At 45.3% G+C, this 27,621-nt stretch overlaps 1 protein-coding gene across 1 annotated transcript in view; it reads left to right on the top strand.

Annotated features, from left to right (window-relative positions):
• The window catches only part of LPP (LIM domain containing preferred translocation partner in lipoma), a 389,426-nt gene that overhangs the window by 240,609 nt on the left and 121,196 nt on the right, over positions 1-27,621 (top strand). The window contains exon 7 of the mRNA XM_024202387.1: positions 4,369-5,067. Within this exon, the coding sequence (XP_024058155.1) occupies positions 4,369-5,067 (699 nt within the window). The remainder of the gene's footprint in view (positions 1-4,368; positions 5,068-27,621) is intronic.

The raw sequence follows: 27,621 nt of genomic DNA on the forward strand, positions 1-27,621 counted from the left end.
AGAGTGCAGTCCACGCCATCCTCCAGATCATTAATGAAGATATTGAACAAAACCGGCCCCAGGACTGACCCTTGGGGCACTCCGCTTGAAACCGGCTGCCAACTAGACATGGAGCCATTGATCACTACCCGTTGAGCCCGACGATCTAGCCAGCTTTCTATCCACCTTACAGTCCATTCATCCAGCCCATACTTCAACATGCTGGCAAGAATACTGTGGGAGACCGTATCAAAAGCTTTGCTAAAGTGAAGGAATAACAAATCCACTGCTTTCCCCTCATCCACAGACCCAGTCATCTCCTCATAGAAGGCAATTAGGTTAGTCAGGCATGACTTGCCCTTGGTGAATCCATGCTGACTGTTCCTGATCACTTTCCTCTCCTCTAAGTGCTTTAGAATTGATTCCTTGAGGACCTGCTCCATGATTTTTCCAGGGACTGAGGTGAGGCTGACTGGCCTGTAGTTCCCTGGATCCTCCTCCTTCCCTTTTTTAAAGATGGACACTACATTAGCCTTTTTCCAGTCATCCGGGACCTCCCGCTGTACATGGAAACTCTTAATGTATATGCAGAAATGTATACACTTTCACTTTATTTAAAGAGACAGGACTGTAGTTGCTGATTAAAATGATTTCCTCATCCTAAACCAAGGTATTGTCTACTTAACTATTTTTCCCCTTGTGCACTGAATGCAAGCTTCACTTGATTTTGTGACTATTAGTTCACCTTTCTGCTGCTGGACTAACTCACTCATAGAAGAGGCAGTACATTTAGGTTACTTTCATCTGTGATTAACAAGGCTCTTGTGTTTTTTCCCATTTAAAAAAACCCTCTGATTTTGTTTTATTTTTGACAGTAGCGGTGGTTCTGAATATAATTCCTTCCTGCTTTTGTTTCTCTCTTCAACTCTGTTTGTTAGCATCTGGGGTTTCTGGTTTACTCTCTCTTTGCAATATTAATTTGCAAGAAGGAGGTGATGGTAAGGGACATGATTGTAATTTGCATTTGCAAAGTGCACTAGGTGCTTTCCCCAGTACACAAACAGCAGAATAGCCCGCATTAGTGTGGAAACAACCTTAGAGAATGCCACAGGTATGTTGTGGTGTGATTGGTCACTTGCAAATGTGATGCTTTTGAAGCAGGCCATGCAGGTGTTGCTGGAAAGAGGGATACATACATAAGCTTCCAAGAGCCCTCTTTCTCCCGCACGCCCCCCCCCCATTCCTTCGTGTGTACTCCTGGGCTGCTGCTTATGGTATGTGCAGAACTGTCCCCTTCATTATACTAATCTCCCTGTCTGTCTGACACACCCATATATATATATAGACAAATCCATCTACCTATCTCACCTGCCTGCCGTTGGCAGTCTAGATCACACACGGCCCCTTGGTATCTAAGCACCTTTCTCTCCTCCTTCAAATCCCTTCTTCTGCGGTGCCTTTAAATATGAACCACCTGAGAGAGAATCCTGCACCATCCCCAGCTCCTGTTGGCTTACCACCTTGGTGTTACCTTCACCTGGAGAACCCCCATTTCAGAATGAGGGCTAAGACACCGGTGAATAGTCGTGTGTGTAACCAGAGATGCTGAAGGCCAGATAGTGGCCAGCCCTGTGTGGGGTAGACGAAAGAGGTCAAGAAACCTTTTCTCCTTCTGCCCCTGCTCAGGGGACAGACACAGGACTTACCTTTGTCCTGCCAGGGAGCCCTTGTGCTCTCAGAAGTGCTAGACTCCCCCAAAAGCCATAGCCCTTCCCCCTTTTCTCTACCACACCCTATTAACTGGTTTTGCCCTGTCCCCCGCTGACTGCCTCTGGGGACGACTCCCGGTGCAGATTTCCTCCATCTGAATGCAGACTGTGGTTTGAGTGACACAGTACGGCCCTCAGTTACTTGTGAACGGTCACAGACAGACTCGGGAAGAGCATGGAATGTAGCCCATGTTAGACCACATTGCGAGAGGGAGATCTGCTCCTTGTGCCCTTTTCTTTGTTCATTTGGTCTCCATTCGGTGCCCTTTTTGGACTAGATCTCCCCAGTCAATAGTCACCGGGTGCTGTCTGGGATGGAGAGTGCCTTCCCTGTAGAACACCAAGTCTGCCTGGTTTCTGGCCTGCAAGGGGGGACCGGGGTCTGCAATCAACACACTAAATGAAGTGACAAAAAAAGAAAAAAAATCCCATCTTGTGGGTTGGAAGGGTTAAAACTGTCGAATTCTCATGCAGATTTAAACTCCACTTGTGTTTTTGCAGCAGTTCCTCATTATCTTCTCTCAGAGCCTGTTTTCCAAACACAAAAGTTGTGCACAGGTTTGGTGAACAGGGCCTCTCCCCACCGCCCACTAGCCCTCTAATTGTCATTAAAACATTATCCAGCTTCTCCCCACTCTGCTCCGCGAAAAGCACTTTCTTGGGGGTACTGTACGTACGTGCTGCTGCGTTTCGGCCCTTTCATCCCATTACAACAAGTGGACAAGTATTCATTTACAAGAACAAAATACGTGGGTAAATTGCCACATTCACTGGGCAGTTTCTCATTAGGTGAGCAAATAAGCCCCTTTCCTCACCTGCAAGTCCCTGAGTCACTTCCTCCCCATAGCTTCTCTATGCTCACTCCTGCATCTTTCCACCCCGCTCACTTTTCTGTCCTTCCCAGGAATCCCATGGTTGTTTGGAAGGTCAGGGATTAAATACAGTCGGCTGTATTTTTCTCCAGCTGAAGTTTACTTCGTTGCTTTCTTTCTCCTCTCTCGCTTGTTTGGAGTCAGGTCTGTGCTATCGTTTTCCTTTCTCTCTCGACATTTGTTTATGGTGACTCGTTCACAATTGGGGTTAGCGCCAAAGCTGCCTTCGCAACTGTACGTTGTTTAAAAACGCTACCGCACACTTGGAAATCTTCTCACCTCAGTCCCCTATGCTAGTTAATCTTTAGAAATTCTCTGCCTAATGGCAGATGAAATTTGAGATTTTCTTATTCTTTTTGATTGATTCTCTTTGTGTGTTGTGTAGGGGAGGTTGAATGGTTTTTTACATATGCAACTTACGAAGGGTCCATAAATTCTATAGTGCCCCTCTTTCCACTGCTGTCTGGGGTTTGGTAGCAACTCATACAAGATTGGTAATCTGTGGGATAAGATATTAGCCTAAAGTCGAATGAAGCCTTACTGTAGACCACCCTGGGGTCCATTCACTTCAACAAGAGCTGCATCTGCCTCCACTAAGGCTGAAATTGACTCTTAGATTATAGAATTGATTCTGGGTGAAATTCATTCTCATGCAGAAAGCTCAACAAAGGCTTGGGAAACCATTTAAGACCAATTTAAAAGTGACAAGCAAAGGAAATTTTTAAAAATTGCATTTCTTCACTTTTCTGCTTCTTCCTCTATATAATGAAAGCAGGGGAAATATATAAACTTTTCAAAAGAAAAAGAGGAAAACGAGGTGCATTTTAAGAACTTTCCCACCCTTTTTTTGGTTGTCTTGGATCATCAGCAAAGATGTCCTTTCATGAGGCAGTGGGGTTAAATAGGTCTTCACCAAAACAAACAAATGTTTTACACACATGAGACCTAAAATCCCCTCAGTCCATTGCTCAGTTCTTGTTTCACTAATTCTGCATTTGTCCACTGAGTCCCGGGGACAGGCCTGATCTCACAACACATCCATGGCAGAGCTGTGAACAGAACCAATGTCTCTTGAATCCCAGTCCTGTTCACACTGGATTCAGAGGACTTAAGCCTTCAGGACTGCTGGTCTCACTCTGCGCTTACACCTCCCTGCAATCACTCCAGATTCACACCAGCGTAACTGAGAGCAGAACCAGGCTTTATATGTGTATATTGGCATAGCTCTGTATTTTCCTTTGGCATTAGATCCGGGGCAATGTGTATTGCTTTGGGAACACTTCCATGGGAGTTGCTTTTAATCCATCCCTTTGCACTGCTTTCTGTGTATTAAAAGGAGCCTCCTTATCAGTGGGCAGGATCTCATGAACACATTTCGGAATCCTCTCCATTTCAGAGCTCTCTTCTTTTACAGGAATCTTTACAGCTATGCACATTCACTCCCCTCTTATTATTATCCAGCAATTGCTTTTGTTTAAGGCAGTTTTTTGTAGAGTCAAAATCCCAGAGAAAAGTGAAATATCCTGCTTGGCAGTTCTGTTCTGTTGGACGGGTTTTGCCCCTGCTCTGCTATTGCCATTTTATAAGGTGTCGTCCCAGGTACATTCCTGCTTTACTTAGCCGTTTCTGTGGCTGTGCAGATGGTGCTATAAAATCCTATTTCCATTTAACCCTGGCTGCTTGTTTTTACCAGCTGTATGTTTCCTTCTTGCTGGTGATAATATTTTTCTCCTCTTATTGTTCCACAGGGCTCTGGGTTCCCCACCGGCTCCCCAGTTACTTCTCCCCCGGGATCTACTCCGGTTACTGGGCACAAGCGGATGATCATTCCCAACCAGCCGCCTCTCACTGCCACCAAGAAATCTACTGCCAAGGCACCGGTGCAACCTGCTGCCCCGCCCGCCCCAGTCCCAGTGACTCCTGTTGGTACACTAAAACCTCAGCCACAGCCAGTTCCAGCATCTTATATCACCGCGTCCACTCCCACCCGACCGGCGTTCAACGTACAGGTGAAAACAGCCCAGCCCAGCCCTCACTTCCAGCCACCTGGCCCACCGCCCGTTCAGTACGGGCTGGGTCCAAGCCAATCCTATGCTCCTCAGCCAGCCCGGCCCCCGGGGCCAGCACAGTATGTTCCATCTCAGCCTCGTGGTCCTGAGTATGGCTACGCTCCCCAGCCTGCACGTCCTTCAGAGCCTGCTTATGGCTTTGCACCTTCACAGGGGCGGTATCAAGAGCTTTACTACCCTGCAGGCCCTGGATATGGAGGAAGAAATGGCTCGGAACCATCCTATGTGCCACAAAACACCTGGAAGCCCGAGCCAGCCTATCCCACAGCTAACACCATGGCCCAAAATCCAGCTGGGCCGTACCAACCGCCCAGCACAAAGAAGACGTACATTACGGATCCGGTGTTAGCACCTCCTCCACCACCCATGCAGCCAAAGGTAAGAGAGAGACAGATAGCCACTCTTAGGCTCGGTTGTGCCCATGTGTGGTTTTTCAGTCTTGTTCGTTATTGAACGGCGCTCGTCGAGATGCCAGCGCACTGGTTTGAAGACACGTGCGCTGTTTTTTCAGTCATGTTAAGCTCACTGTATTGAGCTAATGGGATTGCGAACTTCATCTTTGTGTCCTGTCGAGAGAGGGCTACAGAGGGCACAGAAAGCAGCTAAGTCTGGTGTTTTCTCTCTGATTGGCTTTTTTTTTTTTTGTAACTGGCTGGTAGAAAATGGGAACTTTCATCTGATTTGAAAATACAAGTGCTGGGGTCTTAGAAATTCCACCTTTCCTGTGGGGTGACCGTGTCTCATTTCAGGAATGCAGTGGTATTCCACAGAATTCACCCTGCAGGGCAGAGGAATTTTAAGCTCTGAAACTTTAAAACTCATCATCCCAATTAATAGGACATGTAATTATGTGGCCTCATGATGCCCTGATCTTTCAGACCTGCTTCTCCTAAGATTGATTAAGAGATTACTGACAAAGACCTGGGGTCATGTACACCATTGGGTCTGTTTTGTTCTCCAGTTACCGGGGGGGGGGGAATTATTCCTGTCCATGTGCTTAAAGCTGGGGGGGGCGGGGGAACAGTGTTGTTCATTGAATGTGGTTTAAGTGATTCTGTGCATCATTGCTTAAAGATCCTTACCCCTGAAACCTCACACAAATGTTTTCCTACACCAAGCTTGGCGACCGTGAAAAGCTTCCGTGTGTGCTGCTCATCCGTTCCAACAAGTGTCAAAGCAAAGGAGCCCTTCAAAGAGGCCTCTTAATGTGAAACAAAGACAAAGAAAGTTAAACTCACCCATCTGGTTTCACTGCTTAGACCTTGATCCAGAAACCAGGTCTTCACAAGCAGAGTCCCATTTCCTTCAAAAGCTGTTCCTGTGGATACAGGGGCCTGGCTGTGCAGATCCAGGTTCAGGATTGAGGCCTTGGTGAGGTGTTTGAAAACAGCGTCAGCGGTGAAAAGTAAATAAATTTGTAAAATCTAAGCTGCTGTTGCCACAGGTAGGAGATAGTTATTCATGTACGTGGAGCCAAATTCCACCCTCCGTTGTAAGTATGCATTTGGATTTTATCTTGGCGGTGTGCTATTAATACGAGTGCTCTAACCTCCCCACAATGGGAGCGGTGCCTGTGTGCGTTCATTGCTTTGCGCTCGCCGAGGCCTGAAGACAACTGGGCTCAAATCCCGCGCCAATGAAAGCATCGCTGTCAAAGGCTACCTCGATCTGCCTCAGTGCAGAACTTGTCTCTAGCCTTTTAATGCTGAGAGAAGAATGCTAAATAGTTACAAAACAAAACACAAAAAGCTCCTCCCATCGACCTTGCCCTCGCTCGGTTCACCCAGCCCTTTTTCGTAGCCAGATTTCATTCCAGTTTCCTGAATTCAGGAACTATTCAAAGCAGGGAAGCTCAGTGTTTCTCAAGTCAGGATAGACAAAACAACAAATAAAAGTCCTTGAAATACAGTCTGCTGGCAACCTTACTAATTAGGTTTTGTCTTCCGCAGAGCTGTGAGCGCAGGAGGGGAGGGGACTCTGTATATGTCACATGTCTGATATTAGGTAGAGCTGATGTTGTTTTTTAAAAAGTATTGTACTGCTTGGGCCAGATCCGTCACTGGCGTAAATCGGTGCGACTCCATTGAAGTCAGTGGGATGACATCAGTTTACATCAGCTAAGGAGCTGGCCCAAGCAGTATAGAAGAACCATAGCGCAGTGTCTCTATGGAAGCATAACTCTCTTCTCACCACGAACAGCGTGAGTCTTGCAGCCATATTTGCAATACAAAGCTGGAAGGGACAAGACAATTTAGCTTAAATTTATATTTATAATGCAAAATCATTTCTTCTGCAAAACATCCTTTCCACTTATTGATACATAAAGCCCTTTGAGAATTTCATTTCCTTCGTAGCCTGCCGAAGGCACGTTGCTATCCAGTTTCAGCATGGGCACGACCGCTATCCTGAATAGTCGTGGAGGAAGCTGTGCATTACTTATTAGTAAGAAGCAGGGTAGAATTGATGGAGATCTCCCAGGGTAATAGGAAGTGTCCAGTAAATACACCCACCCCTTTGGAATGTTTTGTCATTGGCCATGAAAGCAGCATTGTTTCACTAGACTGCATCTTCTCTCTCTCCTTTCGCAATCTGGCTTATTAGGATGAACCAACTTTTTGGAATGATTTCATATCAAGGAAAAGTTGCTGAAAATGTTACAGCCATGACATCCATTGGAGAAATCGCTGTAGCTGGTTTTACTAGATGCACAAGGGATCTTAGCTTGTTTACTCTCCATACACCTGTATGGCACATTTGTTTCAGGTTTGTTTATAGAGATCTTTAATTGAGTAAAATGAGTATTAACCTAGGGTAAGAAAAAGACATTAATTTATGTCTCGTAAAATGGAATAAGAGCTGTCGGAATCTTACTCCTTTCAAGGGAATGACCCAGACGATCTGAGGGCATAAAATCATTTTTAAATGTTATTAATACTAGTGGATTCTTAATGTAATGTACATGCAAAATGAAAGGGGTGTGGTAACAAATCCAGCGACACCCAGAAGTGCGTGGTGTTCAGCTCAGCTGTACACCATGGCCTAGAACTAGAACGGACTGAAATTTTTCATTCAAAATGTGTCGTTTTTTTGATGAAAACGGCTTTTGGTTTGCAACATGCCTGGGAAGAGGATCACGGCCGGTGGTTCTGTCTCTGACAGCCTGAAGCAGGAGCAGGCAATGTGCCACTTGCTAATCATGTTGAAGTTGCCGTTGATCCAAAGCAAATCTAGCTTGGTATGGGAACAAATGAAAAACCCAAGACTGTGCTGTTCCTTCAAGCCCACGCAGAACAATGAGTTGCACTTAGGAAGTGAAAATGCCAAATGAGTCGGATCAGTCCAAGTTTGTGTTGAATTGTTTTGTTGAATTGCCTTTTGTAGCAATTCTGTTAATTTTAATGCCCAAGTCATAATTAGGAAATGAACCAATGAAGCATATGTCCTCATTTAAACCTTAATATTTCACTAGGGAATTCCTGCCTCTCTCTCTCTCATCTGCTTCCTATGTCGTGGGGATATCCATATGATCAGCTGCAGAACCATGTGATTAAAATGTGGAACCTTGTGACAAATACCATTTATCACATGATCCTCCATTTTTCCCACTGCATTCTGCCCCCTCCTACGTAGAGTCAGATTCGAAAACATCCCTGTAGGTAACTCCACCCCACTCATAGGTCACGGAACAGAAGACCATAATGAGTCACTGACCACTGATATTTTGGCACAAAACTATCCGCAGTGGAAAACACAAGCAGTAGCAGGCAGTCTCCAGCACAGAGAGTCCTTTGAAGCTTATGCCTTGGTCATATCAGAAACAAAGAAATCCCACCACTTTGCCACTGTAGCCGCCAACGGACATCCACACCGTACTATTCCAGGCCACTAATCTCCTTGTTAACCCGTAATGCCTTCGCTCAATTCCATAGCTCATCACCTCATGCTATGATGAACTATCCGCCTGTTTCTCAGAGACTTTCTGCCACCTAGACAGCCTCTTGGGACACCAGGAACCATATAGCAGACCCAGGCCCAGTAATGTTACACCTTTTGCCTTTCCAAATCTGGCTCCTTCACACAATTGTAAGTCCTGGAAGCGCTGCAGGGAAACCAACTCACCCCCTGCGGCTCTGATCCAGGCTATTCTTGGCTAGTGAAAGTCAGTCCTGGCTCCTACTAAATGAGACTGAATACTTCCTTCAAGAAGACAAGCTACCTCCTGCCTAAAGCACCGTCTAATCTAGTCAGTACTTAAGGAAACCTTTGGACAACACAGCCAACCTCTCCATGTACCGCCCAGTATCTAACCTTACATACACAGGCGAGCTAATGGAAAAGCTCATCAAGAGTTACCTCAACAAAGGTTATCTCCAGCTCCACCTTAGTGCAGCCAGTACCTTGCACTCCTCCTGATCAAGCGTCAAATGAGGACGCAGAGGAGGGATGGCAGGAAGACATGAATTAAGATCATAGAAGATTAGAGTTGGAAGAGAACTCAGGAGGTATCTAGTCCAACCCCCTGTTCAAAGCAGGACCAACCCCAACTAAATCATCCCAGCCAGGACTTTGTCAAGCCGGGCCTTAAAAACCTCTAAGGAAGGAGATTCCACCACCTCCCTAGGTAACCCATTCCAGTGCTTCACCACCCTCCTAGTGAAATAGTTTTGCCTAATATCCAACCTAGACCTCCCCCACTTCAACTTGAGACCATTGCTTCTTGTTATGTCATCTGCCACTACTGAGAACAGCTGAGCTCCATCCTCTTTGGAACCCCCTTCAGGTAGTTGAAGGCCGCTATCAAATCCCCCCTCACTCTTCTCCTCTGCAGACTAAATAAGCCCAGTTCCCTCAGCCTCTTCTCATAAGTCATGTGCCCCAACCCCCAAATCATTTTTGTTGCCCTCTGCTGGACTCTCTCCAATTTTTCCACATCCTTTCTGTAGTGGGGGCCCCAAAATTGTACGCAATGCTCCAGATGTGGCCTCCCAGTGTTGAATAGAGGGGAAGAATCACTTCCCTCGATCTGCTGGCAATGCCCCTACTAATACAGCCCAATATGCTGTTAGCCTTCTTGTCAACAAGGGCACATTGTTGACTCATATCCAGCTTCTCATCCACTGTAATCCCCAGGTCCTTTTCTGCAGAACTGCTGCTTAGCCAGTCAGTCCCCAGCCTGTAGCAGTGCATGGGATTCTTCTGTCCTAAGTGCAGGACTTTGCACCTGTCCTACTTGAACCTCATCAGATTTCTTTTAGCCCAATCCTCCAATTTGTCCAAGTCACTGTGGACCCTATCCCTACCCTCCAACATATCTACCTCTCCCCCCAGCTTAGTGTCATCCACAAACTTGCTGAGGGTACAATTCATCCCATCATCCAGATCATTAATGAAGATGTTGAACAAAACCGGCCCCAGGACAGACCCCTGGGGCACTCTGCTTGATACCGGCTGCCAACTAGGCATCAAGCCATTGATCACTACCCGTTGATGAATTAATGCTCTTCTCTGGGTCACAGGGAAGGACCATACGTCCATACTCACATGGTTGGACTTCTGTGAGGCATTCAGTATGGTCAGTCGTGGAGTCCTGCCATCCCACCTCAGAGATGTGGCAAAGTTGAGTGGGATCATGTTGACAGAGCTTCAGTCATTCCACTCAGACCACAGTCACAATCACCATAGTCCTCACCCATAGAGTGCAACAGGGATCCATTCTATCCACAGCCTGATCGACTCCTATATGAAGCTAATACAGGAGATGTGAAGTCCAATATCTTGACACCACTGCAGGGCTAGAAACAGGAAAGGGAAGATTCCTGACTTCCCAATGGCCAGAGGGGAAGGGCTGAGGGGGCCAGTTGCTCCTAGCTCACATCAGGCTTTAAATCAGAGACATTATGGTCTTGGCTGCACTCGGGACTTCACAGTGCTGCCGCGGCAGCACTGTGAAGCGCGAATGTAGTCGCGCCGCCAGCGCTGCGAGAGAGCTCTCACGGCGCTATATGTACTCCACCTCTCCGAGGGGAATAGCTTGCAGCGCTCCGAGCGAGCGTGCAGCACTACAGGCTCTGATTACACTGGCGCTTTACAGCGCTGTACTCGCTGCGCTCGGGGGGGGGGGGCGTTTTCACACCCCTGAGCGTAGCAAGTTGCAGCGCTGTACACCGCCAGGGTAGCCAAGGCCTATAAGTGGAAAACTGGTTTTTAGGATGTTTATATAGGTTTCTCGGGCTATGTCTACTCTACAAATGGAGGTGTGAGTGTCACACAGCTAGGCACACTCATGGCCACTTGAATCAAGCTAGCAGGGGTAACAATGGTAGTGTCGACATGGCGGAATGAGTTTCAGTACAGGCGAACAGAGTCCTTGGCACCCACGTACAAGCCTGTGCCATCCCATCTACGCTACTGTTGTTACCAGGGCTAGCTAGATTAAAGCTAGCATGGGCATGCCTACCCATGCTCCAGGCATGTCTTCACTTGGCGTATAGACATACCCTACAATTGTGTTAATTTTTCCCTTCCACTGGGTGTCTGTATAGTTGAACTCAGACTAACTAAGAGTGTGTCTGCCTGTTAGGCAAAGGGAAAAACAACAAAAATAGTACTGATACAATTTTTTTAATAGTTCTTTCTGGCATTTCTCAAGGTGTTCTGTAGAAGTCTGGCATGTTCGGAACCCTCATCAGCTGGCCAGGGCTGGTAGAACCGTTTTCTCGTTATTCGTTTGGAACGATCTGTGTAATGCACTCATCCTATCGCCATTGGAAAGCTAAGCTGCTTTTCCTATGCCATGCTGATGCCTTGCACCACGCCTCACCAGCACACACTGTGTAAACACCACATCTTCTACAGAACAGGGACTTTAGAGAGTTTTTATAATTTTCAGTGGCGTTATTGTTTGTATCCTTTCTCCTGCAACGTCCTGACGGTCGTAGTTACCATGAATCCAACTAAACCAGATTGCAGTGGGAAACAAAATTGCCACTAACGTAGAGGCCTTGAATTCTAAACTCCTTTTTAATTCTGAGGTCCAGTGGGAAGGGGGGATGTTGGATTCTAGTCCCCATATGTGGATCTGTCCTGATGGCTTTGATAGCAGGTTGGATCCCAAACAGGATCAGGGTGTTTTCCATATCCAGTGTGAATGCAGATGAAACCTAGTGAGTTTTTGGTCCAGTGTGGTGGAAATCTCATGATGGAACAATTGATTTCACGAGATCTCTGCCATTGAGAAAGGGAATCTTTCAAGAACACCACATGAGATTTTGGTGCCATCTAACTCAAAGTTGAATTTTAGCCCTGATTCAGTATCACACCTGAACCCCAGATCTTTTGTAAGCTCCCTCCCCTTCCCCAAACCAATCTTCCACTCCACACATGTTGTTGATGGGGCTAGAACCTCGCAGCTGCAGCACCAAGCCACAGTGCTGTTTTAGCTAAGGGAGGAACTCCCGTATCTGAAAGCAGTAGTAGGGTCTCATCTTCTATATGATCGTGCTGCTAAAGGACAAAACACACCTAGTCTACACAAAATCTGGATCTCAACAGCATGAAAACATGCCAGTTGCCTTAGACACCACCTCAGCATGTACAGTGTTCTAGGTACGCCCTATAGTAAATATTGAGAATGGTGCAAGCAATGAGATAAGGCTAACAAATTATCTAACCCTCTTAGCAAGGTTTTAAGGGTGACCTCTTTGAAGAGAACAGGCATAAACCAGTTTGTCTTGTTGCAGTGTGCCACAGTAGGCATTTCTGTATCTCCCTCTAGAATCAGCAGTAATAATGGTCTCATGAAGCTTCCAGTGACCAAAATGGTCCCTAGATAATGCAGTTTTATTTATTTATTTTGCCTCTCACTCTTCCCACGCCGCTGCTTGAATCAGGGTGTCCAGCTGACTGAAAATCTGCAGCGAAGGCATTCACTTGTATGTGTCATCTTCAGCTCAGAGACACCTGCTCACCAGTGTCCAAAGCTAGGACTGATGCACTCCGCTTGTACGGGTGTAATATTTTTTTTATGGTGGAAAGATACTGTCTGCCATCACTCATAGACCATAAAGTAGGTGCACCTGGCAGTTACGTTTTAACTGAGACTCATGCTCTTACCGTTAATCCTCTGACTAAGATGTTTCATTCTCTGCTGATTAATAAAATCAGTGGGCCAGATTCCCTCCTGGTGGCACAGGGACGTGTGCTTCCCTGTAACAGCCTGGTTCTCCACACTGCAGAGAAGGTGGACAGCCATCCTCAAGCCACCTTTGTCTCACTCTACCATGACCCTCTCCATGGAGGTCTTTTCACCACAGAGAGGTCATAGGTCAATGCCTGAGCTTTGGACTCCAGCACAGGCCCTGGGTGAATTTGACCCTAAGTGGTGTTAAAATGAAGGAGGAGAAAGAAGGAAGCAGTGTATCTAGAACTGAGACGAGGGGATTGGAATCAGGACTCCTGGGTTCTATTCTCAGCGCTGCTGTGTGACCTTGGACAAGTTTCCTGACCTTTGTGCACCTCAGTTTACCAATCTGCAAGGGGGATATGTAATACTTCCCTCTCTGGGCTGTTGTGAGCTTTTGCAAAGTAATCTTCCTAATGCCATTCAAGACTCTCAGATGAAAAGGCACTTTCAGAAGTGCAAAGTGTTATAAAAAAGTATTTAGACTTTTCCACATTCATCCTTATCTCTAGGGATCCAATGTGAACTGTACGGCACCCTCACGCCTTTGTAGATCCCCTCTCACAGCATAAACTTTCCTTTCCTTTGGGATTTAGAAACTTCAGTTTCGTTCACAAACAGGAAGCGGCTGAGGGCAGAGGAATGCTTCGCAATAGTCATTTAGGAATTGCATTCCTGAAATAGTAAAAGAAATGAGTTGTTAATTGTATGACCAGCTCAGTTAGTTGATGTGAAAGGTAACAGTGTGTGTGGTTATGGGAGTAGGTGAGGTCAGCAAAGACTTGGGAGCTACAAAAGAAAGCAACTTAAATTTACAGCTTTAGAGCATGGCTTTTGCAGTGGAAGTCTTTAGACTGTCACAGTGGATTAGCAGCACGAGAGGAATAATTGCGCAAGAGGCTTTTGACATAATACCTGGATGTTCTTTCTTCCTCCTCCTTAAAATAATCTGAGGACAATGCCTCCATACATAATACAACTAGGGGCAACCTTGACATTATTTAAGGGCTCTGATTTGACCATGTTTGACCCTTGATAACCAAACAGCCTTTAAATATACTGCGTACATTTTGAGATACAATTGGGAAGTGAATTATGTTGGTGTTGCAGTCTGCTAGTTACGGGTTCTATTGTCTTAGCCTACATACTGTACTCAGCATCTTTGTGTGAGGTGGTAGAGTCCTCACGACTCCTGTTCGGTAGTCCCAGCCCTGCTGCTGACTCAGGGCGTAGCTTTGGGCAGCTGCCTCAGTTTCCTCCTCTGTAAATTTTTGATTGTAATACTAATCAACGGTGTCTCTACACAACTGCAAGGAGTAGTATGTGGGCTAAACGGGAAGACCTGGAAGTATTAGTACATAAGCTCAATTATGATTTAACTGGCCTCACTGAGATTTGATGGGCTAAATCTCATGACTGGAATATTGGTATACAGGCATATAGTTTGTTCAGGAAGGACAGGCAGGGAAAAAAGGGCAGAAGTGTTGCATTATACCTCAAGAATATATACATTTGTTCTGAGGCCCAAAAGGACTTGAGAGGCAGACCAGCTGAAAGTCTCTGGGTAAAGATCAAAGGGGGGAAATAGGGATGTTGTCATGGTAAGGGTCTGCTATAGACCACCGAATCAGGGAGAGGCGGTAGATGACGCATTTCTAGAACAAATAACAGAAATAGCCAAACATGAGACTGGTAGAACTGGAGGTCCTTAACCAGACATCTGTTGGAAAAAGTAATACAGCAAAACACAAAATTTCCAGTAACTTCTTGGAATGTTGTGGGGACAACTTTTTGTTTCAGCAGATGGAGGAATTAACCAGGGGGACAGCCATTTTAGACTTGATTCTGATCAACAGGGAGGGATTGGTCACGAATCTGCAGGTGGAAGGCAATTTAGGTGAAAGCGATCATGAAATAATAGATCTCACGATCCTAAGGAAAGAAAGGCGTGAGAGCAGCAGAATAAGGACAACGGACTTCGCAAAAGTAGACAACTCAGAGGATGGTAGTTAAGATCCCACGAGCAGAAAATCTAAGGGATAAAGGAGTTCAGGAGAGCTGGCAGCTTCTCCGAGACAGTATTCAAGGCACAACTGCAAACTATCCCAATGTGAAGGAAAGGTAGGAAGACTAGGAAGAGGCCAATATGGCTCCATCAGGAGCTTTTTAATTACTTGAAAATCAAAAAAGAATCCTACAAAAAGCAGACCATGGATGAATTGGAATTGGAGAATTACGAAAGACTAGCGCAAAGTCAGACAGGCTAAGGCTTGGTCTACACGTGAAACTTCTGTCATCAGAGGTATATTGGTCAGGGTTGTTAAAATAAACAAACAAAAAACCACACACCTCTAAACGACATAGCTACGCCATCATAACCCCCAGTGTAGGCACAGCTATCTTCTTCTTTCACATGGCATTTGAAAAGCAATGGGCTGGGATTATAATTGAATTTTGAGATTAAAATCCATTCTAATGCTCCTGGGGTTGCTTGGTGGATCCCTCTTCTGCCCACCCTGTAAGCCTGAACGGGGGAGTGGTTTGTGATGTGTCCCAGGGTTTGTACCTCACGACAGTCACAATTTGGTGATTCTGTCAACGTAGCTAATGCTGTCTGGAGAGCTGGTGTTCCTGTACCGACATAAAAAACCCTTCTGTCAGCATAGACTATGTCTCCGCTATAGGGTTCTGCTGGCATAGCTATGCCGGTATAGTCTCAAAAGTGTAGACATACCCTAAGGCACAGAATGAATTACATCTAAAGGGACGTAAAGGCACGAAGAAGAGATTCTTTACAAACATTAGAAGCAAGATGAAGGAAAGTGTAGGTCCTCTACTTAGTGGGGAAGGAGAGTTAATAACTGATGACATTAAGAAGGCTGAGGTGTTTAATGCCTGTTTTGCTTCAGTCTTCAGTAAAGGTTTAATGGTGATCATATACTCAACACAATTACTATTAACAAGAGGAGGAAAGGAACGCAAGGGACCTGATAAGTCTTCAAATATGTTAAGGGCTGTTCTAAAGAGGACTGTGATTAGTTGTTCTCCATGTCCACTGACAGTAGGACAAGAAGTAATGGGCTTGCTCTGCTGGGAATGGGCGACGGGATGAATCACTTGTTGATTACCTGTTCTGTTCGTTCCCTCTGGCACTGGCCACTGTCAGAAGACAGGACAGTGGGCTGGATGGACCTTTGGTTTGACCCAGTCTGGCCATTCTTATGTTCTAATGTTTTATTGTTACATGGTTCTCATTGGTTCTGGGTTGAGTTATTAGGCTATAAAGCTGGGTGATTGTGCCCCTGGATGAATAGTGAACAGTGGGCCCAGTCCTGCAGGCACTTCTGAGACTAGCGTTTAAGTGTTCATGGCACACTACACTCAGTAGTTGTGATTGTAGGATTGGACCCTGAGATTCACGCACCGTACATGGAATCCTCAAGGGAAAGACTATCAAATTAATCTGTCCTCCAAGATTCAGCCACATGAGACCTAGCAACTTTGTCCTATGTAAGCTATAAATGCAGCTACACAGAGTAGAAAGTAGCTCCGTATTGGTATGTTTAATATATGGAGGAATCCAGAGGTTATATTTTTATTTACTGAGCATAAACGTTCCATATTAAATTCACTTAAATTCCCACGTAATGCTGTTTCCCATGGAGATTTCCTTTCAGATAACTATCATGCAAATCAGTATATTAAATGAAATAGCATCCTTTAAAAAAAAAAAACCCATCACCAGCTAAAAGAACCCCTCCAAGGCAAACGGCATCTGCAATTATACTGACAATTTTTTTCTGAAATGAAAATAGTAAATTATAAAGTTGTAAAACTGTTTTGCAATAATATTTTGGTTTATAACCCATATTATTTTATCTAGTAGCTGTCTGGCTCCAGAGCAAGTTACATAATGTGATATTATGAATATGGTGTCTTGACTTTTTGTCTAGGGAATTAATTTAAGAGTTCTAAACTTTCCAATCACATTTTCTGCTTTGTTCCAGACATGGTTTATTCTGTCTGCCTGAAAAATATCAGATAAATTGTGGCTTGTAACCGAACTATTTGTACTCCTCTCTATCCAAACTAATAGGGCACTGACTCAGTTTTACATGGGTCCTTAAAACAGACCAGACTGAAATGTTCTGTCTGAAGTGAGCTACATAAAACAAAAGCAGAAAAGCAGAGTTGTTATAATGTTAGCTGATCAGTGTATGTGTAAGGTGGCGTATTCAACACCTGTAGCGCCCCCTGGTTCGGGATGCAGTGCTGCAAGGGGTCCTCGTTCCCGGTGCATCTGCCTCTCGCTGTCTGCGCTGTGGATCAGTCCTCCAGCCAACTCACAAAGTCCAGACCCCTTGCAGGGTACTCAAAGTCCCAGGAGCATACACTGCTGCCTGTTGGTTCCTCCTAGCCTGTATATCAGGTGTTGACCCATCTGGGATCTCGCTCCCTATCTGGGCAGCTTCCTACTTAGAACTTAGCTGTTCCCTTGCTAACTGGCTAACATGCAACTACCTGGAGCACCTACCTGCTCCCAGGTGTATTTTGCAGGGTCTCCATGGGCCAGTTAGGGCCTGATTCCCTTGAAGGACCACAGGCCCCATAATTTACCATTACCGACCATTTTCCATTACTTGGTTTGTTACCAGATCAGAGACATGACTTCTTCTTATTCTTTATATCTTGCATTTATCTAATATCCTTCATCCTGAAAGATTAGTCAGGTTTTGTAACTCAGACTGATAGCAGCTTAAACTGATAGGTTGGGATCAGTGAAATTGAACTGCACCTGGGGTAAAACACAGCAGCTGTTTTAACAGCACACAGCGACACTACACAGCGGTTTAGGACAGGAAGTGCAGATGAACACTGTATCCAGTTGAAACTGCAGGGAGGATTTAGGGAAGCACCAATATAAATAAATGTTCCTGTTGGAATTGGGATGTAGGTTAGCATATCATCTTGCTCCCATTACTTCCTCATCTTTCATTCCTACTTATTCCCAAACTTTACTGCCACCTGAATCCTAGATTTCCCCCCGGCTTTGTGACAGTTGGTCACATGTTAAGTGAATCCCTCTTCTGTTGTTGCAAAGAAGAGAAGTTGTTGTACCAGGACTGGAAAACTTCATGGTTTCCCTGGGTACATGGATAAGATAGCAAAGTCCTGCAAGGCAGTGCCACTGATGGATTTGGGTACTAGGTTAGAACCTTTAATCCAAAGGGGCTTTATTTTTCAATTCCAGAAATCTCAAGAGAAGAACTCATTTTGCAAGATTCATACCATTGAGGAAGGCAGAAATCTTGTTACATTTCTGCTTCTATGTCCAGAATCTCATGAGAATATCTTGAAAGATTCATTGGTTTAATGTCACAATGGATCGCTGTGATCATCTAGTCTGACCATGGAATTACGTCCTGCATCTCGCTGAGCAACTTGTGTTTGAAGTAGAGCAGTGGTTCTCAACATTCTCCACAAGAGGCTCTGTTTTCCATATTGGGACTCCCCCCACCTGCCCCTGGAGCCCGTTCCCATCGAGCTGCAGTTCCTCTCCCATTTAGCAATATGGAATGGGCAGGGTCTTGACACCTGTTCACAACCCCCAGACTCAGAATCCATAAACCCAGGTATATTGCTTAGAAATACATCCAGGCTTGCAGCTGTTCAATCCAAACCCTTGACTTTGCTTCCTTCTGAACCTCCCAAAACTACATTAAACCTAATCTGGGTCCTCACCTGACTTCCTCTGTCCTTCTCCACATAAAGCATCATTCAGACAAATGGTATTCTTCACCCAGGGCCAGGGCCTGAAGGCCAGGGTTTTACCATTGTTTTCATCTAGTGCGGGGTTGACAACTCTGAAATCCTCCCCAAGACAAATGCAGTCTGGGGAGCAGCAGAGCTTGCTTCCCTACCATGCCTTGTCAAAGTGTCTCAATCTCCTAGAGGAACAATTCTTCACGTCCCATTCGCTCCTTGGCCAGCCAAGGAGTGTCACTTCTAAGGGCAGCTTTTGTGCTGTGAACGCTTGACCACTCAGGGCCAAATCTTGATCCCACTGAAATCAACAAGAGCTTTGCTGTTTATTTGTTTTATAGTCCAGACTGTGGCACCATAGCAATCAAGTTCTCTGTGGTTCATTTATCCTGTGAGGGGAAAAAAAGAATTATTTATCGCTGTTTTTCAGTTGGGGGTACTGAGACATTTACATGGCTTGTTGAAGCTCACAGGGTCAATCGTTGGCAGAGTCAGGAATCTATCCCAGTTCTGCCGACTCCTAGCTGGGTACCTTTAAGCACAAAGACATTCCTTCCTGTCTCTTCCATTGAGTTGAATGGGAACAAGGTTGGGTTATTGGTTTAGGATCTGGGCTGAGAGTACCCCACCAGCTAATTCCATCGTACCCTTACAGCCGAATCCCCGAATCACTGGGCAAGTGGTGGCGGCTGCTTTCTAGTCGTTTTTAGGTTCACAAAAGCTTCAGATAATTCCTTGTGCGGCAAACCTGCCCCTTTAAACAATGCAAACTTGCATGCAGGCATCAAGAATGTGTGCGCTTGTGTTTTCCCTTTCCCAGTCCGATCACTCACCAGTGAATACATCGCAATACAGGTTTTAAACCTGAATTCAGCTCTCAAAGGGTTTTGCCTCTAAAGTCCCCCCACACACACTTTTTTTCACCTTCTTAGCATCGGGTCCCCTTATGGCAATTAAATACAGAGCAGCAATTAAAACTGCATGTCAGGTTTAAAAAAATAAAACACTCATCATGAATTCACACCGTCTGAAGATAAGAACGGTAAAGGGATAAAGATGACGAACAACTCAGTTCTGTGTGACCTGCTTTTGAATAAACAGCACTATATTCCACAGTCAATTATCTCAAAAGTACAATGTGTTCCATTGGCAAAAAAAAAAAAAAAAAGGTTGTCAGATAGAAATGGTTAGTCAAAAGGACGCATTCACTGGAGTGAACATTAATCTTTTGTATTCCATATAATTTTATACAAACCAAGTTGGTTTGTTGTTGGGTTCCCCTCCCCCCAAAACAAGATTATGCATCATTTTAATATTATTTCATGAACATCTAATTGCAGGCTTCGGAGAGAGGTGCAAGTATTGCTAGGGAAATAAAACACGGTATGCTCCGTGCAGCCCAGTAATAAGGCCTCCAATACAAAAGCGGAAAAACAAGTAATTAGTTACAACCATTGAACGGAAGAGGTCTAATGGGAGCCACAGGATAAACATTCCATTTTATTATGTCTTCATTATATGTTTTGCAAGACTCTGTGGTTATAAATTAAAATTGCTTTTTGCAGCAATGGCTGTAAAAAGTTCAAAATCTGTGAATGTACCTATTATTTTTATTTATATCACAGCAGACTGCTAGCAGAATTAACTTTTCCCCCCCTTGTTTGTTAGTTAAAAGATGGAGAGTGCATACAAATGCATCTTTGAAGGCAGCATTTAAAAACAACTTCGTTTTTTTATCAAGACGGCATCAATTTAAAGGGGAAAAATTTAGCAAACCAAAAAAGCAACTGAAGAAGTGAGGTTCTTACCCACGAAAGCTTATGCTCCCAATACTTCTGTTAGTCTTAAAGGTGCCACAGGACCCTCTGTTGCTTTTTACAGATTCAGACTAACACGGCTCCCCCTCTGATACCAAAAAAGCAAGGTTCATCATGTCGGCAGGTTCTTTTATTTGTTTATAAAGTTCAACTAGTACTGGTGAAAGAGGCAGGAACATTTACTTTGTCTGCAACAGATTACAGCTTGGGGTCTCTCGCTGACAAAGCAGAATGCTTTCCAATGCTCCACTTAGCCACGGTAAATAAAGGGCTGGATTGACAGCCATGGATAATTAAGCCCACTGATCAGCCACAAAAAAGGCAATGATAGGGTGAGATTTCCCATGCTGCCCCCTGCATTCTAGCCAGAGGGGGAACACCTTAAGGGATGAGAGAATATTCAGTCTATATCTCGCAGTCCTTGACCTTTTTTCTGGGACTTCTGGCAAGCGTATCAGTTTTAAGTTGTGATTTGACCTGTGGAACTCAATGACACAAGATATCAGTGCGGCCAAGAGATTAGTAGGATTCAAAACAGGGATAGGGATTTTTATGGACAGCCATTATTTACATAAAATAGGATACAAATGTAGAATTGGTATAAACCCCCATGCTTTAGGGCACAAGGCAATCAGTGACTGTTGGGGGTTAGGAAGAAATGTCCCTTGTGGTCAGGTTATTCCTTTATTGTACACTAGAGGGTTTCTTACCGCTTTCCACTGAAGCATCTGCTATTGGCCTGGCAGAGAATCCTGGACTAGATGGAGTTGTGATCCAGTCTGGAAATACCTCTGATGGTGGGCTGTGTTGTAAACACCACTAGTAAGTCTGGTATCACCAGATGATTTCACATTGGCCACCCAAGAGCCACCCATACAGGTAACAGAGGAGGGGGGCGGGATAGCTCAGTGGTTTGCGCATTGGCCTGCTAAACCCAGCGTTGTGAGTTCACTCCTTGAGGGGGCCACTTAGGGATCTGGGGCAAAATCAGTACCTGGTCCTGCTAGTGAAGGCAGGGGGCTGGACTCCATGACCTTTCAAGGTTCCTTCCAGTTCTAGGAGATAGGATATCTCCATTTAAAAAAAAGAAAGTCTTGCCCTAATCTACTCTCAATCCCCTTAGGCAAAGGGGTATCTTCCACCAGGTCAGAGCAAACTGCAACATATATTAACTCATGTGTCTAGGCATTGCTAATGCAGCTATCAGGGTGGCCCCATGCACTCTTCTTACTGTTTTGCTAGTATTATTTAATTGTTTTACGTATGAGACAAGGCCAAGGAGTAGAAAGCATAGGACTTACTTGTTTATAAACTAGAGAGCTGAGAGATGGTGTTCAGGACAGAGGGATGTGTTTTAAAGTAGAAACCTGAGTTTTGCCTGCACAAGACGAGAACCAGCAAACCTTGCCTCCAACTGTGATGACAGCTTCTCAGGAATCATTGATTTCCCGTTTTAGACATCGGACAGTGACTCAGTGTGCCCTGGAAATATTATCGTTGTAGCCATGTTCTCATGTGGTCGTTCAGCTTAATGTTAGAGGAATGGGTGGTGAAAAGTCCAGACACTGTAAAGTCGGAGCTCCATTCTAAAAATAAAGCGCTTGGTAAACTTTTCGTTGTCAACAACTTTTCGACAGTCGCTCACACTAGAAAATGGAATAAGAGGCCTCATGCAATTCCTGGCACATTTTATGGTCAAAGGAAACATCTAAGGAAGATGAATATGTTGGTAACGCTGATAATTGGCAATGTCACTGGTGCCGAAGCACCATGCATGCCCTGCAGGGTTTAAAAGAGTAGTATTTACTAATAGATGCAAATACGAGACTTGGCATCAGGACGCGGGGTACTATTCCTGGCTTTGCAAATGGCTTGTTCTGTGGCTTTAGGAAAGTCGGTTTGATGTTTCTTAAAGCAAGTAGAATATTTGCCTCACAGCAGGGGTGTTCTAAGACTCGATTGTATTCAGGGCACTTTCAAAATTCAAAGTATGATTGTTATTTCCTAGACTAGTGGGGACTGAAATGATGCAGAGCCCTTCATAGGGCATGTGAGTATTTGCAATGGAGACTTTTTTCATGTCCTTGTATTGGAGCTGGGAAAAATGAGAGACCATTTTTAAAAGCTGGGCTGCCAATCATTACAGTAGCTAATTTTTTTAGCATTTTATATCTTCAGAGCTCTTTGTGAACAATTAACTAAAATCCTCCAAACACCCTGAAAGGCAAGTACCGTTATCCCTGTTTTTAGAGTGATTTCCCCAAGATCACAGAACGAATAAGTAGCACAGCTCGTATCGGACTAAGAAGTTGCTTAAACTACATTGTGTCTCTTCTGATCAGTCCTTTGTCCTTCTCTAATTATGGTCCATGCACCTCTACTTGTCAGTACCAAGCAGGGGTGAGAAGAGGTGTAGATTGGATGCCTAAAAGGTTCTTTGGGAAGCGGCCTGGTGACCGATAAAGGTGGAGAATTACTGAATGAATCAATCCACATAGACACAATGTGTAGACTAGTGTTAGATAAACACTTGGGGAATATGCAACATTCCTGCACGTAAGAGGCTACTCCAGCCAATGGTGCACGCGATCTGAGAATTGCTGAGTGCATCCTGGCATTTAACGCACAAGGATGCCTGGCAGAACCGTGGGCGTCTTTTGGGGGGGTTGTTTTGAAAAGAACGTTACATTCATAAGTGGGAGGAGAAGGCCAGTTGGAGCTTGGATGGTTCCTAAACACCCTGAGCTTTTCCCATTACTGAAGCAGCAGTGTGTATTACTGTGAGCAGAGATGCAAGGAGCGGTAGGCCAGGGGAAGCGGGATGCATGTTCTTGGTTCAGTGTTCGATCAGCCCACTTTGGAGTGAAGTTTGGGTTTGATAGTCTGCCGTTTTGGGGGGCCACATTCTGCCCAGTTTAGTTGTAGGAGTCTGTACAATAAGCTAGTTCATGAAAGTGGCCGCCTTGCAGCTGGAGTCTGGCTGCCCAGCCTCCAGTAACACCAGCTGCTGGGAATTTATGAGAGCAAACCCAGGAGAGAACCCAGTAAGAAAAACATGCAGGAGCCCACAGTGGAGTTAGAAGTCTGAGCAGATGAGAGACTATGAATGGAGTGGTTTACAAAACACATACAGTGTGATGCTTTATCGGCGAACGCAATCCAGAGCACATGGGTTTATCACTCGGGTGCAGGGAGTTGTAATAGGCAGGATACCATAATGTGCAAAGTGTAATGGACCAGATCATCATGTGGTGTAAACCAGCATTGCTCTATTGACTTTAGTGCAGCTGTGCTGATTTATTAACAGCTGAGGATCTGGCCCAATCATTCTTGGCCCTTACATAGTGCTTATCTGAGGTTCTCAAACCACAGACAAAAACAACGAGGAATCCTTGTGGCACCTTAGAGACTAACACATTTATTTGGGCATAAGCCCCACGAAAGCTTATGCCCAAATAAATGTGTTAGTCTCTAAGGTGCGACAAGGACTCCTCGTTGTTTTTGCTGATACAGACTAACACGGCTGCCCCTCTGAAACCACAGACAGGAAATACAGTAGGTCACAAACTAACGTTATCTACTGTGAGAACTCCTCAGCCTGTCGAGTGTTAGCACGATGGGCCTGGGTGATGGTTTACCATTCACTTCAGTGGAGCAGAAATCTGATTTACGCTCGTATTTGAGGAGAATTTAGCCCTGTGTGCGCTGGCCTCAATTTCTATGTTGAAGGTCAACTTCCGAGGATCGCGCTGCAGTAATTTTCAACAGAGTTCCCCCTTTGTTCTTAAAGCATGCACGCACCCAAGAATAGTTAAAACTTAGCCCTTTCCTGAAGTAGAGCTTTACTGGAAATTCAAACAGCAACAGAACAGACATTTCAGCATTATTATTTATTATTATTATTTATATCATTGTAGCACCTAGGAGACCCAGTTCTGGACCAGCACCCTATGGTGCCAGGTGCTGTACAAACAGCGCTCCTGCCCCAAAGAGCTTGCAATGTAAGCTTTCCTCCCAAGCCTGCTCTTCCTGGACTCTCCCTGCAGGACTACTCTGTCTCTGTCCCCTCTGAGAGGTTTTTCAGCTTCTTATACCCTGGTTGTAGTTAGACAAAGGCCGGTAGCTGCCACTGCGATTGAGCAGTAGACAGGTCTTAGAACTGACACTTTTCTCTAAGTTCATAAAGCAAAGTATTCCGACTGTTGTGCTCAGCACTGTGGTGTGGTAGCATAGTCTAAAAACTATTCTGGATGAACCTTCTTTCTAGATGGGAATTTAAAAGGGAGGGTTTCATCTCATCTCTGCCAGCACTACTACTACTCAAAATGCAGCTCTAGCCATGGCACCAACTCGCATATGGACAGCAGGAATGTGTGACTAATAAGCAAAGGAGTGCGGCTTTCCTCATACCTGTGTGATTGTTGCTTGAAAGTTGGATGCAGGCAGGAATTCAACAATAGTCACACTGCCAAAATAGCCACCAGCGTGGGAAAGCTAGCAGGGCATATAAATCAGGGAACAGAACCGAAACGGGTGTGAAAGTGAATCCAGCAATTGAAGTTGAAAGAGAACAAACTGGTAGCCATACGGGCACCCATCATGCGAAGCTGTGTTGTGTGTGGTGCCCACAGCACTGTGGCTGTGTGTCATTGTGTACCTGTACTTTTACAGACATGCTTGCAATCTCAGATGTGCGTGGCCTTACTGTCATTGACACCATGACGATGATCATTTGTGCTGCTTCAGTGCCTTCCCATCCAGTGACCTCAGCGTGTTTTACAGCAGTGATGGATGACGCCTCACAACTTTTCTCTGTGAGAGACAAGGTGGGTGAGGTAGTTTCTTTTATTGGACCAGCTGCTGTTGGTGAAAAGGACAAGCTTTCGAGCTTACACAGAGCTCTTCTTACGTACTCCGAGTGCCTTTCCCGGTCCTAAAGAAGAGCTCTGTGTAAGCTCAAAAGCTTGTCTCTCTCACCAACAGAAGTTGGCCCAGTAAAAGAGATTCCCTCACCCACCTTGTCTCGATAAAATCCTTGGACTGACGCAGATACAGCTGCACTGCAAACAACTCTTTTGTGTGGCCTGCACTGGGGATGGGGAAACTGAGGCTTGGCGACATGGTCAAGATCAAGCAGCAAGTTGGTGGTGGTAGTGGGGGCTCCTTCTTAAAGGGAGAGGTGGTGAAGGCAGCTGAGCAGCTGACGATGAAGTTTAAAATGTTGTCGTTTGACTTCAGCTTAGCTCAAAGTTTGGGTGAGTCTTTTAGTCTGCTTTGTCCTCCTTGTTTGTGGAAGTGACAGGTGGCTTTTGTGGCTCAAAAGTTGACATTTTGGTATCAGCTGTGCGTTACGCACTGCAGGATATTGTGAGTGGATCTTTCATGAGACATTTCCAAACAATATTTGCCTCTCTGTCTGAAAAGCAAGGGAGGGGGTGGGGAAAAAAACCCTATGTGTTTGTTGTTTGTTTGCACATCAGGGCCACAGCTGGCTCATCTGTTGTTTATAGACCCAAAGGGAAGGAGGATTCCAAACATTTGCCGACCTTTCTTTAGCAAAAATAAGCTAAATAAATCAATCTGCTATATTATTTATTAGTCCGCTGTCCTGACCTGTGCCAGAGAGATTTCTCCACACGCTATCCCAATCGCAGGAATCCAGCAGAGAAGGATAAGGCAGCTTGGCGTGTCAGGCTGCCATCCAAAATGTTCTGTGGTGCAGTAGCATTGGCAACAACGAACGTAGACACGGGGTCGGCTCTGGGCACAGTGGAGGCTAGCAGTCAGCCACCATCAATTCCAGTCTTAACGTCTTCCGTCCCTGTGGCCTCTCGCTCTCCTGTCCGCCGCTGACGCGTGCACCTGTGCACACCTACATGTACCCACAATCTCTCTCTTTTACTGTCTACCCTTTGAGGCATAGGGTGATGGTTTGCATTAAAATATTGGACCATCTTGCGGCTGACAGATGAGTGCTCAGCACCTACATGATTAGGCCTTAAATATCCACCTGCTGTGTTGTTGTCCTTGTTCCCTAGAGGCTGCAGCCAGGGATCGGGTCCCCATTGAGCTAGCACAGCAGTATTTATCCTGACCTCCTGCAGCAGTGAGTTCCAAAGGCTAATAACTCTTACCTCTAACAGCTCCTAAACATATTGCCTTTTAACATCAGATGTCTTTTCTTTTGTTATCATATCATGGAATGGGATCCATTCTGTGCCATAGTAGGTGGTACGGTGCTGAAAAATACACCGAAACATCCCTGTGGACCTCAGTAAGAGCTCTGTGCACATTTCAGAGGGCATTTGGCCTTCTGTGGTTAGGTCAGTTGCACATCTTCAGGAGGTACCTAACCAGAACAGCATCTCTGGAGAGCTGCTAGCTTTCCCATCAGGGCATGGGTTTGCTTGGACAGATTCCTGTTGTTGATAAGCCTTTTACTCTTACATCCGTAACAGTGACTTCCTGAGCTGGCGGCTTCGTTTAACAGCTTCGCTCGCTGAGGCTGGGCGTCTGGCTGTGACAGCTGATTTGTATATGTGTGGGCCGTATTGTTTGCTCTCGTTGTGTCCGTTGGCCCTTCTAATTACGCATCCCTGGATGAATGCCAGCTGCAGCGGGGAGGACAAGCTGTACAGTACAACGTGAGGCGGCACAGAGAGGTTTGTGCCTTCTTGTGTTTGAGGGAGACTTAATTACGTTCTCTCAGCAAATGTTTAACATTAACCAAAGCACGCTTGTTATTCTAAGTGGAATAGGACATTTCAGTTCCACGAGTGGTGAATAACTGGGGAGCAGAGACTTGTCACTCTTATAGGCTCTGCCCTAACGCGGTTTGCATCTGCTATTAGAGCAGCTGGAGCGTGCTGCTTTATTTGTGTAGACCCTAGAATAAGCCTTCCGCTTAGAACAAGCCTTTCCACCATTAGGATAACACACACGCTGCCAACTCCCCTTCTACCCGATAAACACCAACCAACCAAAAAAAACCCCACCCCAAACTTTGAACAAAATCAAGCTTAAAAAAATTATTTGATAAAATCTTAAAACTCAGAAGCAAAGCCCCTAGATTGCACAGGGTTTACACCAGGGCCGGCTCCAGGCACCAGCCGAGCAAGCTGGTGCTCGGGGCGGCAGCTTGTAGGAGGCGGCATTCCGCCCAATCCTAGGGCG

This window comes from Terrapene carolina, unplaced genomic scaffold (assembly GCF_002925995.2).
Source record: "Terrapene carolina triunguis isolate 2854851 unplaced genomic scaffold, T_m_triunguis-2.0 Scaffold88, whole genome shotgun sequence".
NCBI lineage: Eukaryota > Metazoa > Chordata > Testudines > Emydidae > Terrapene > Terrapene triunguis.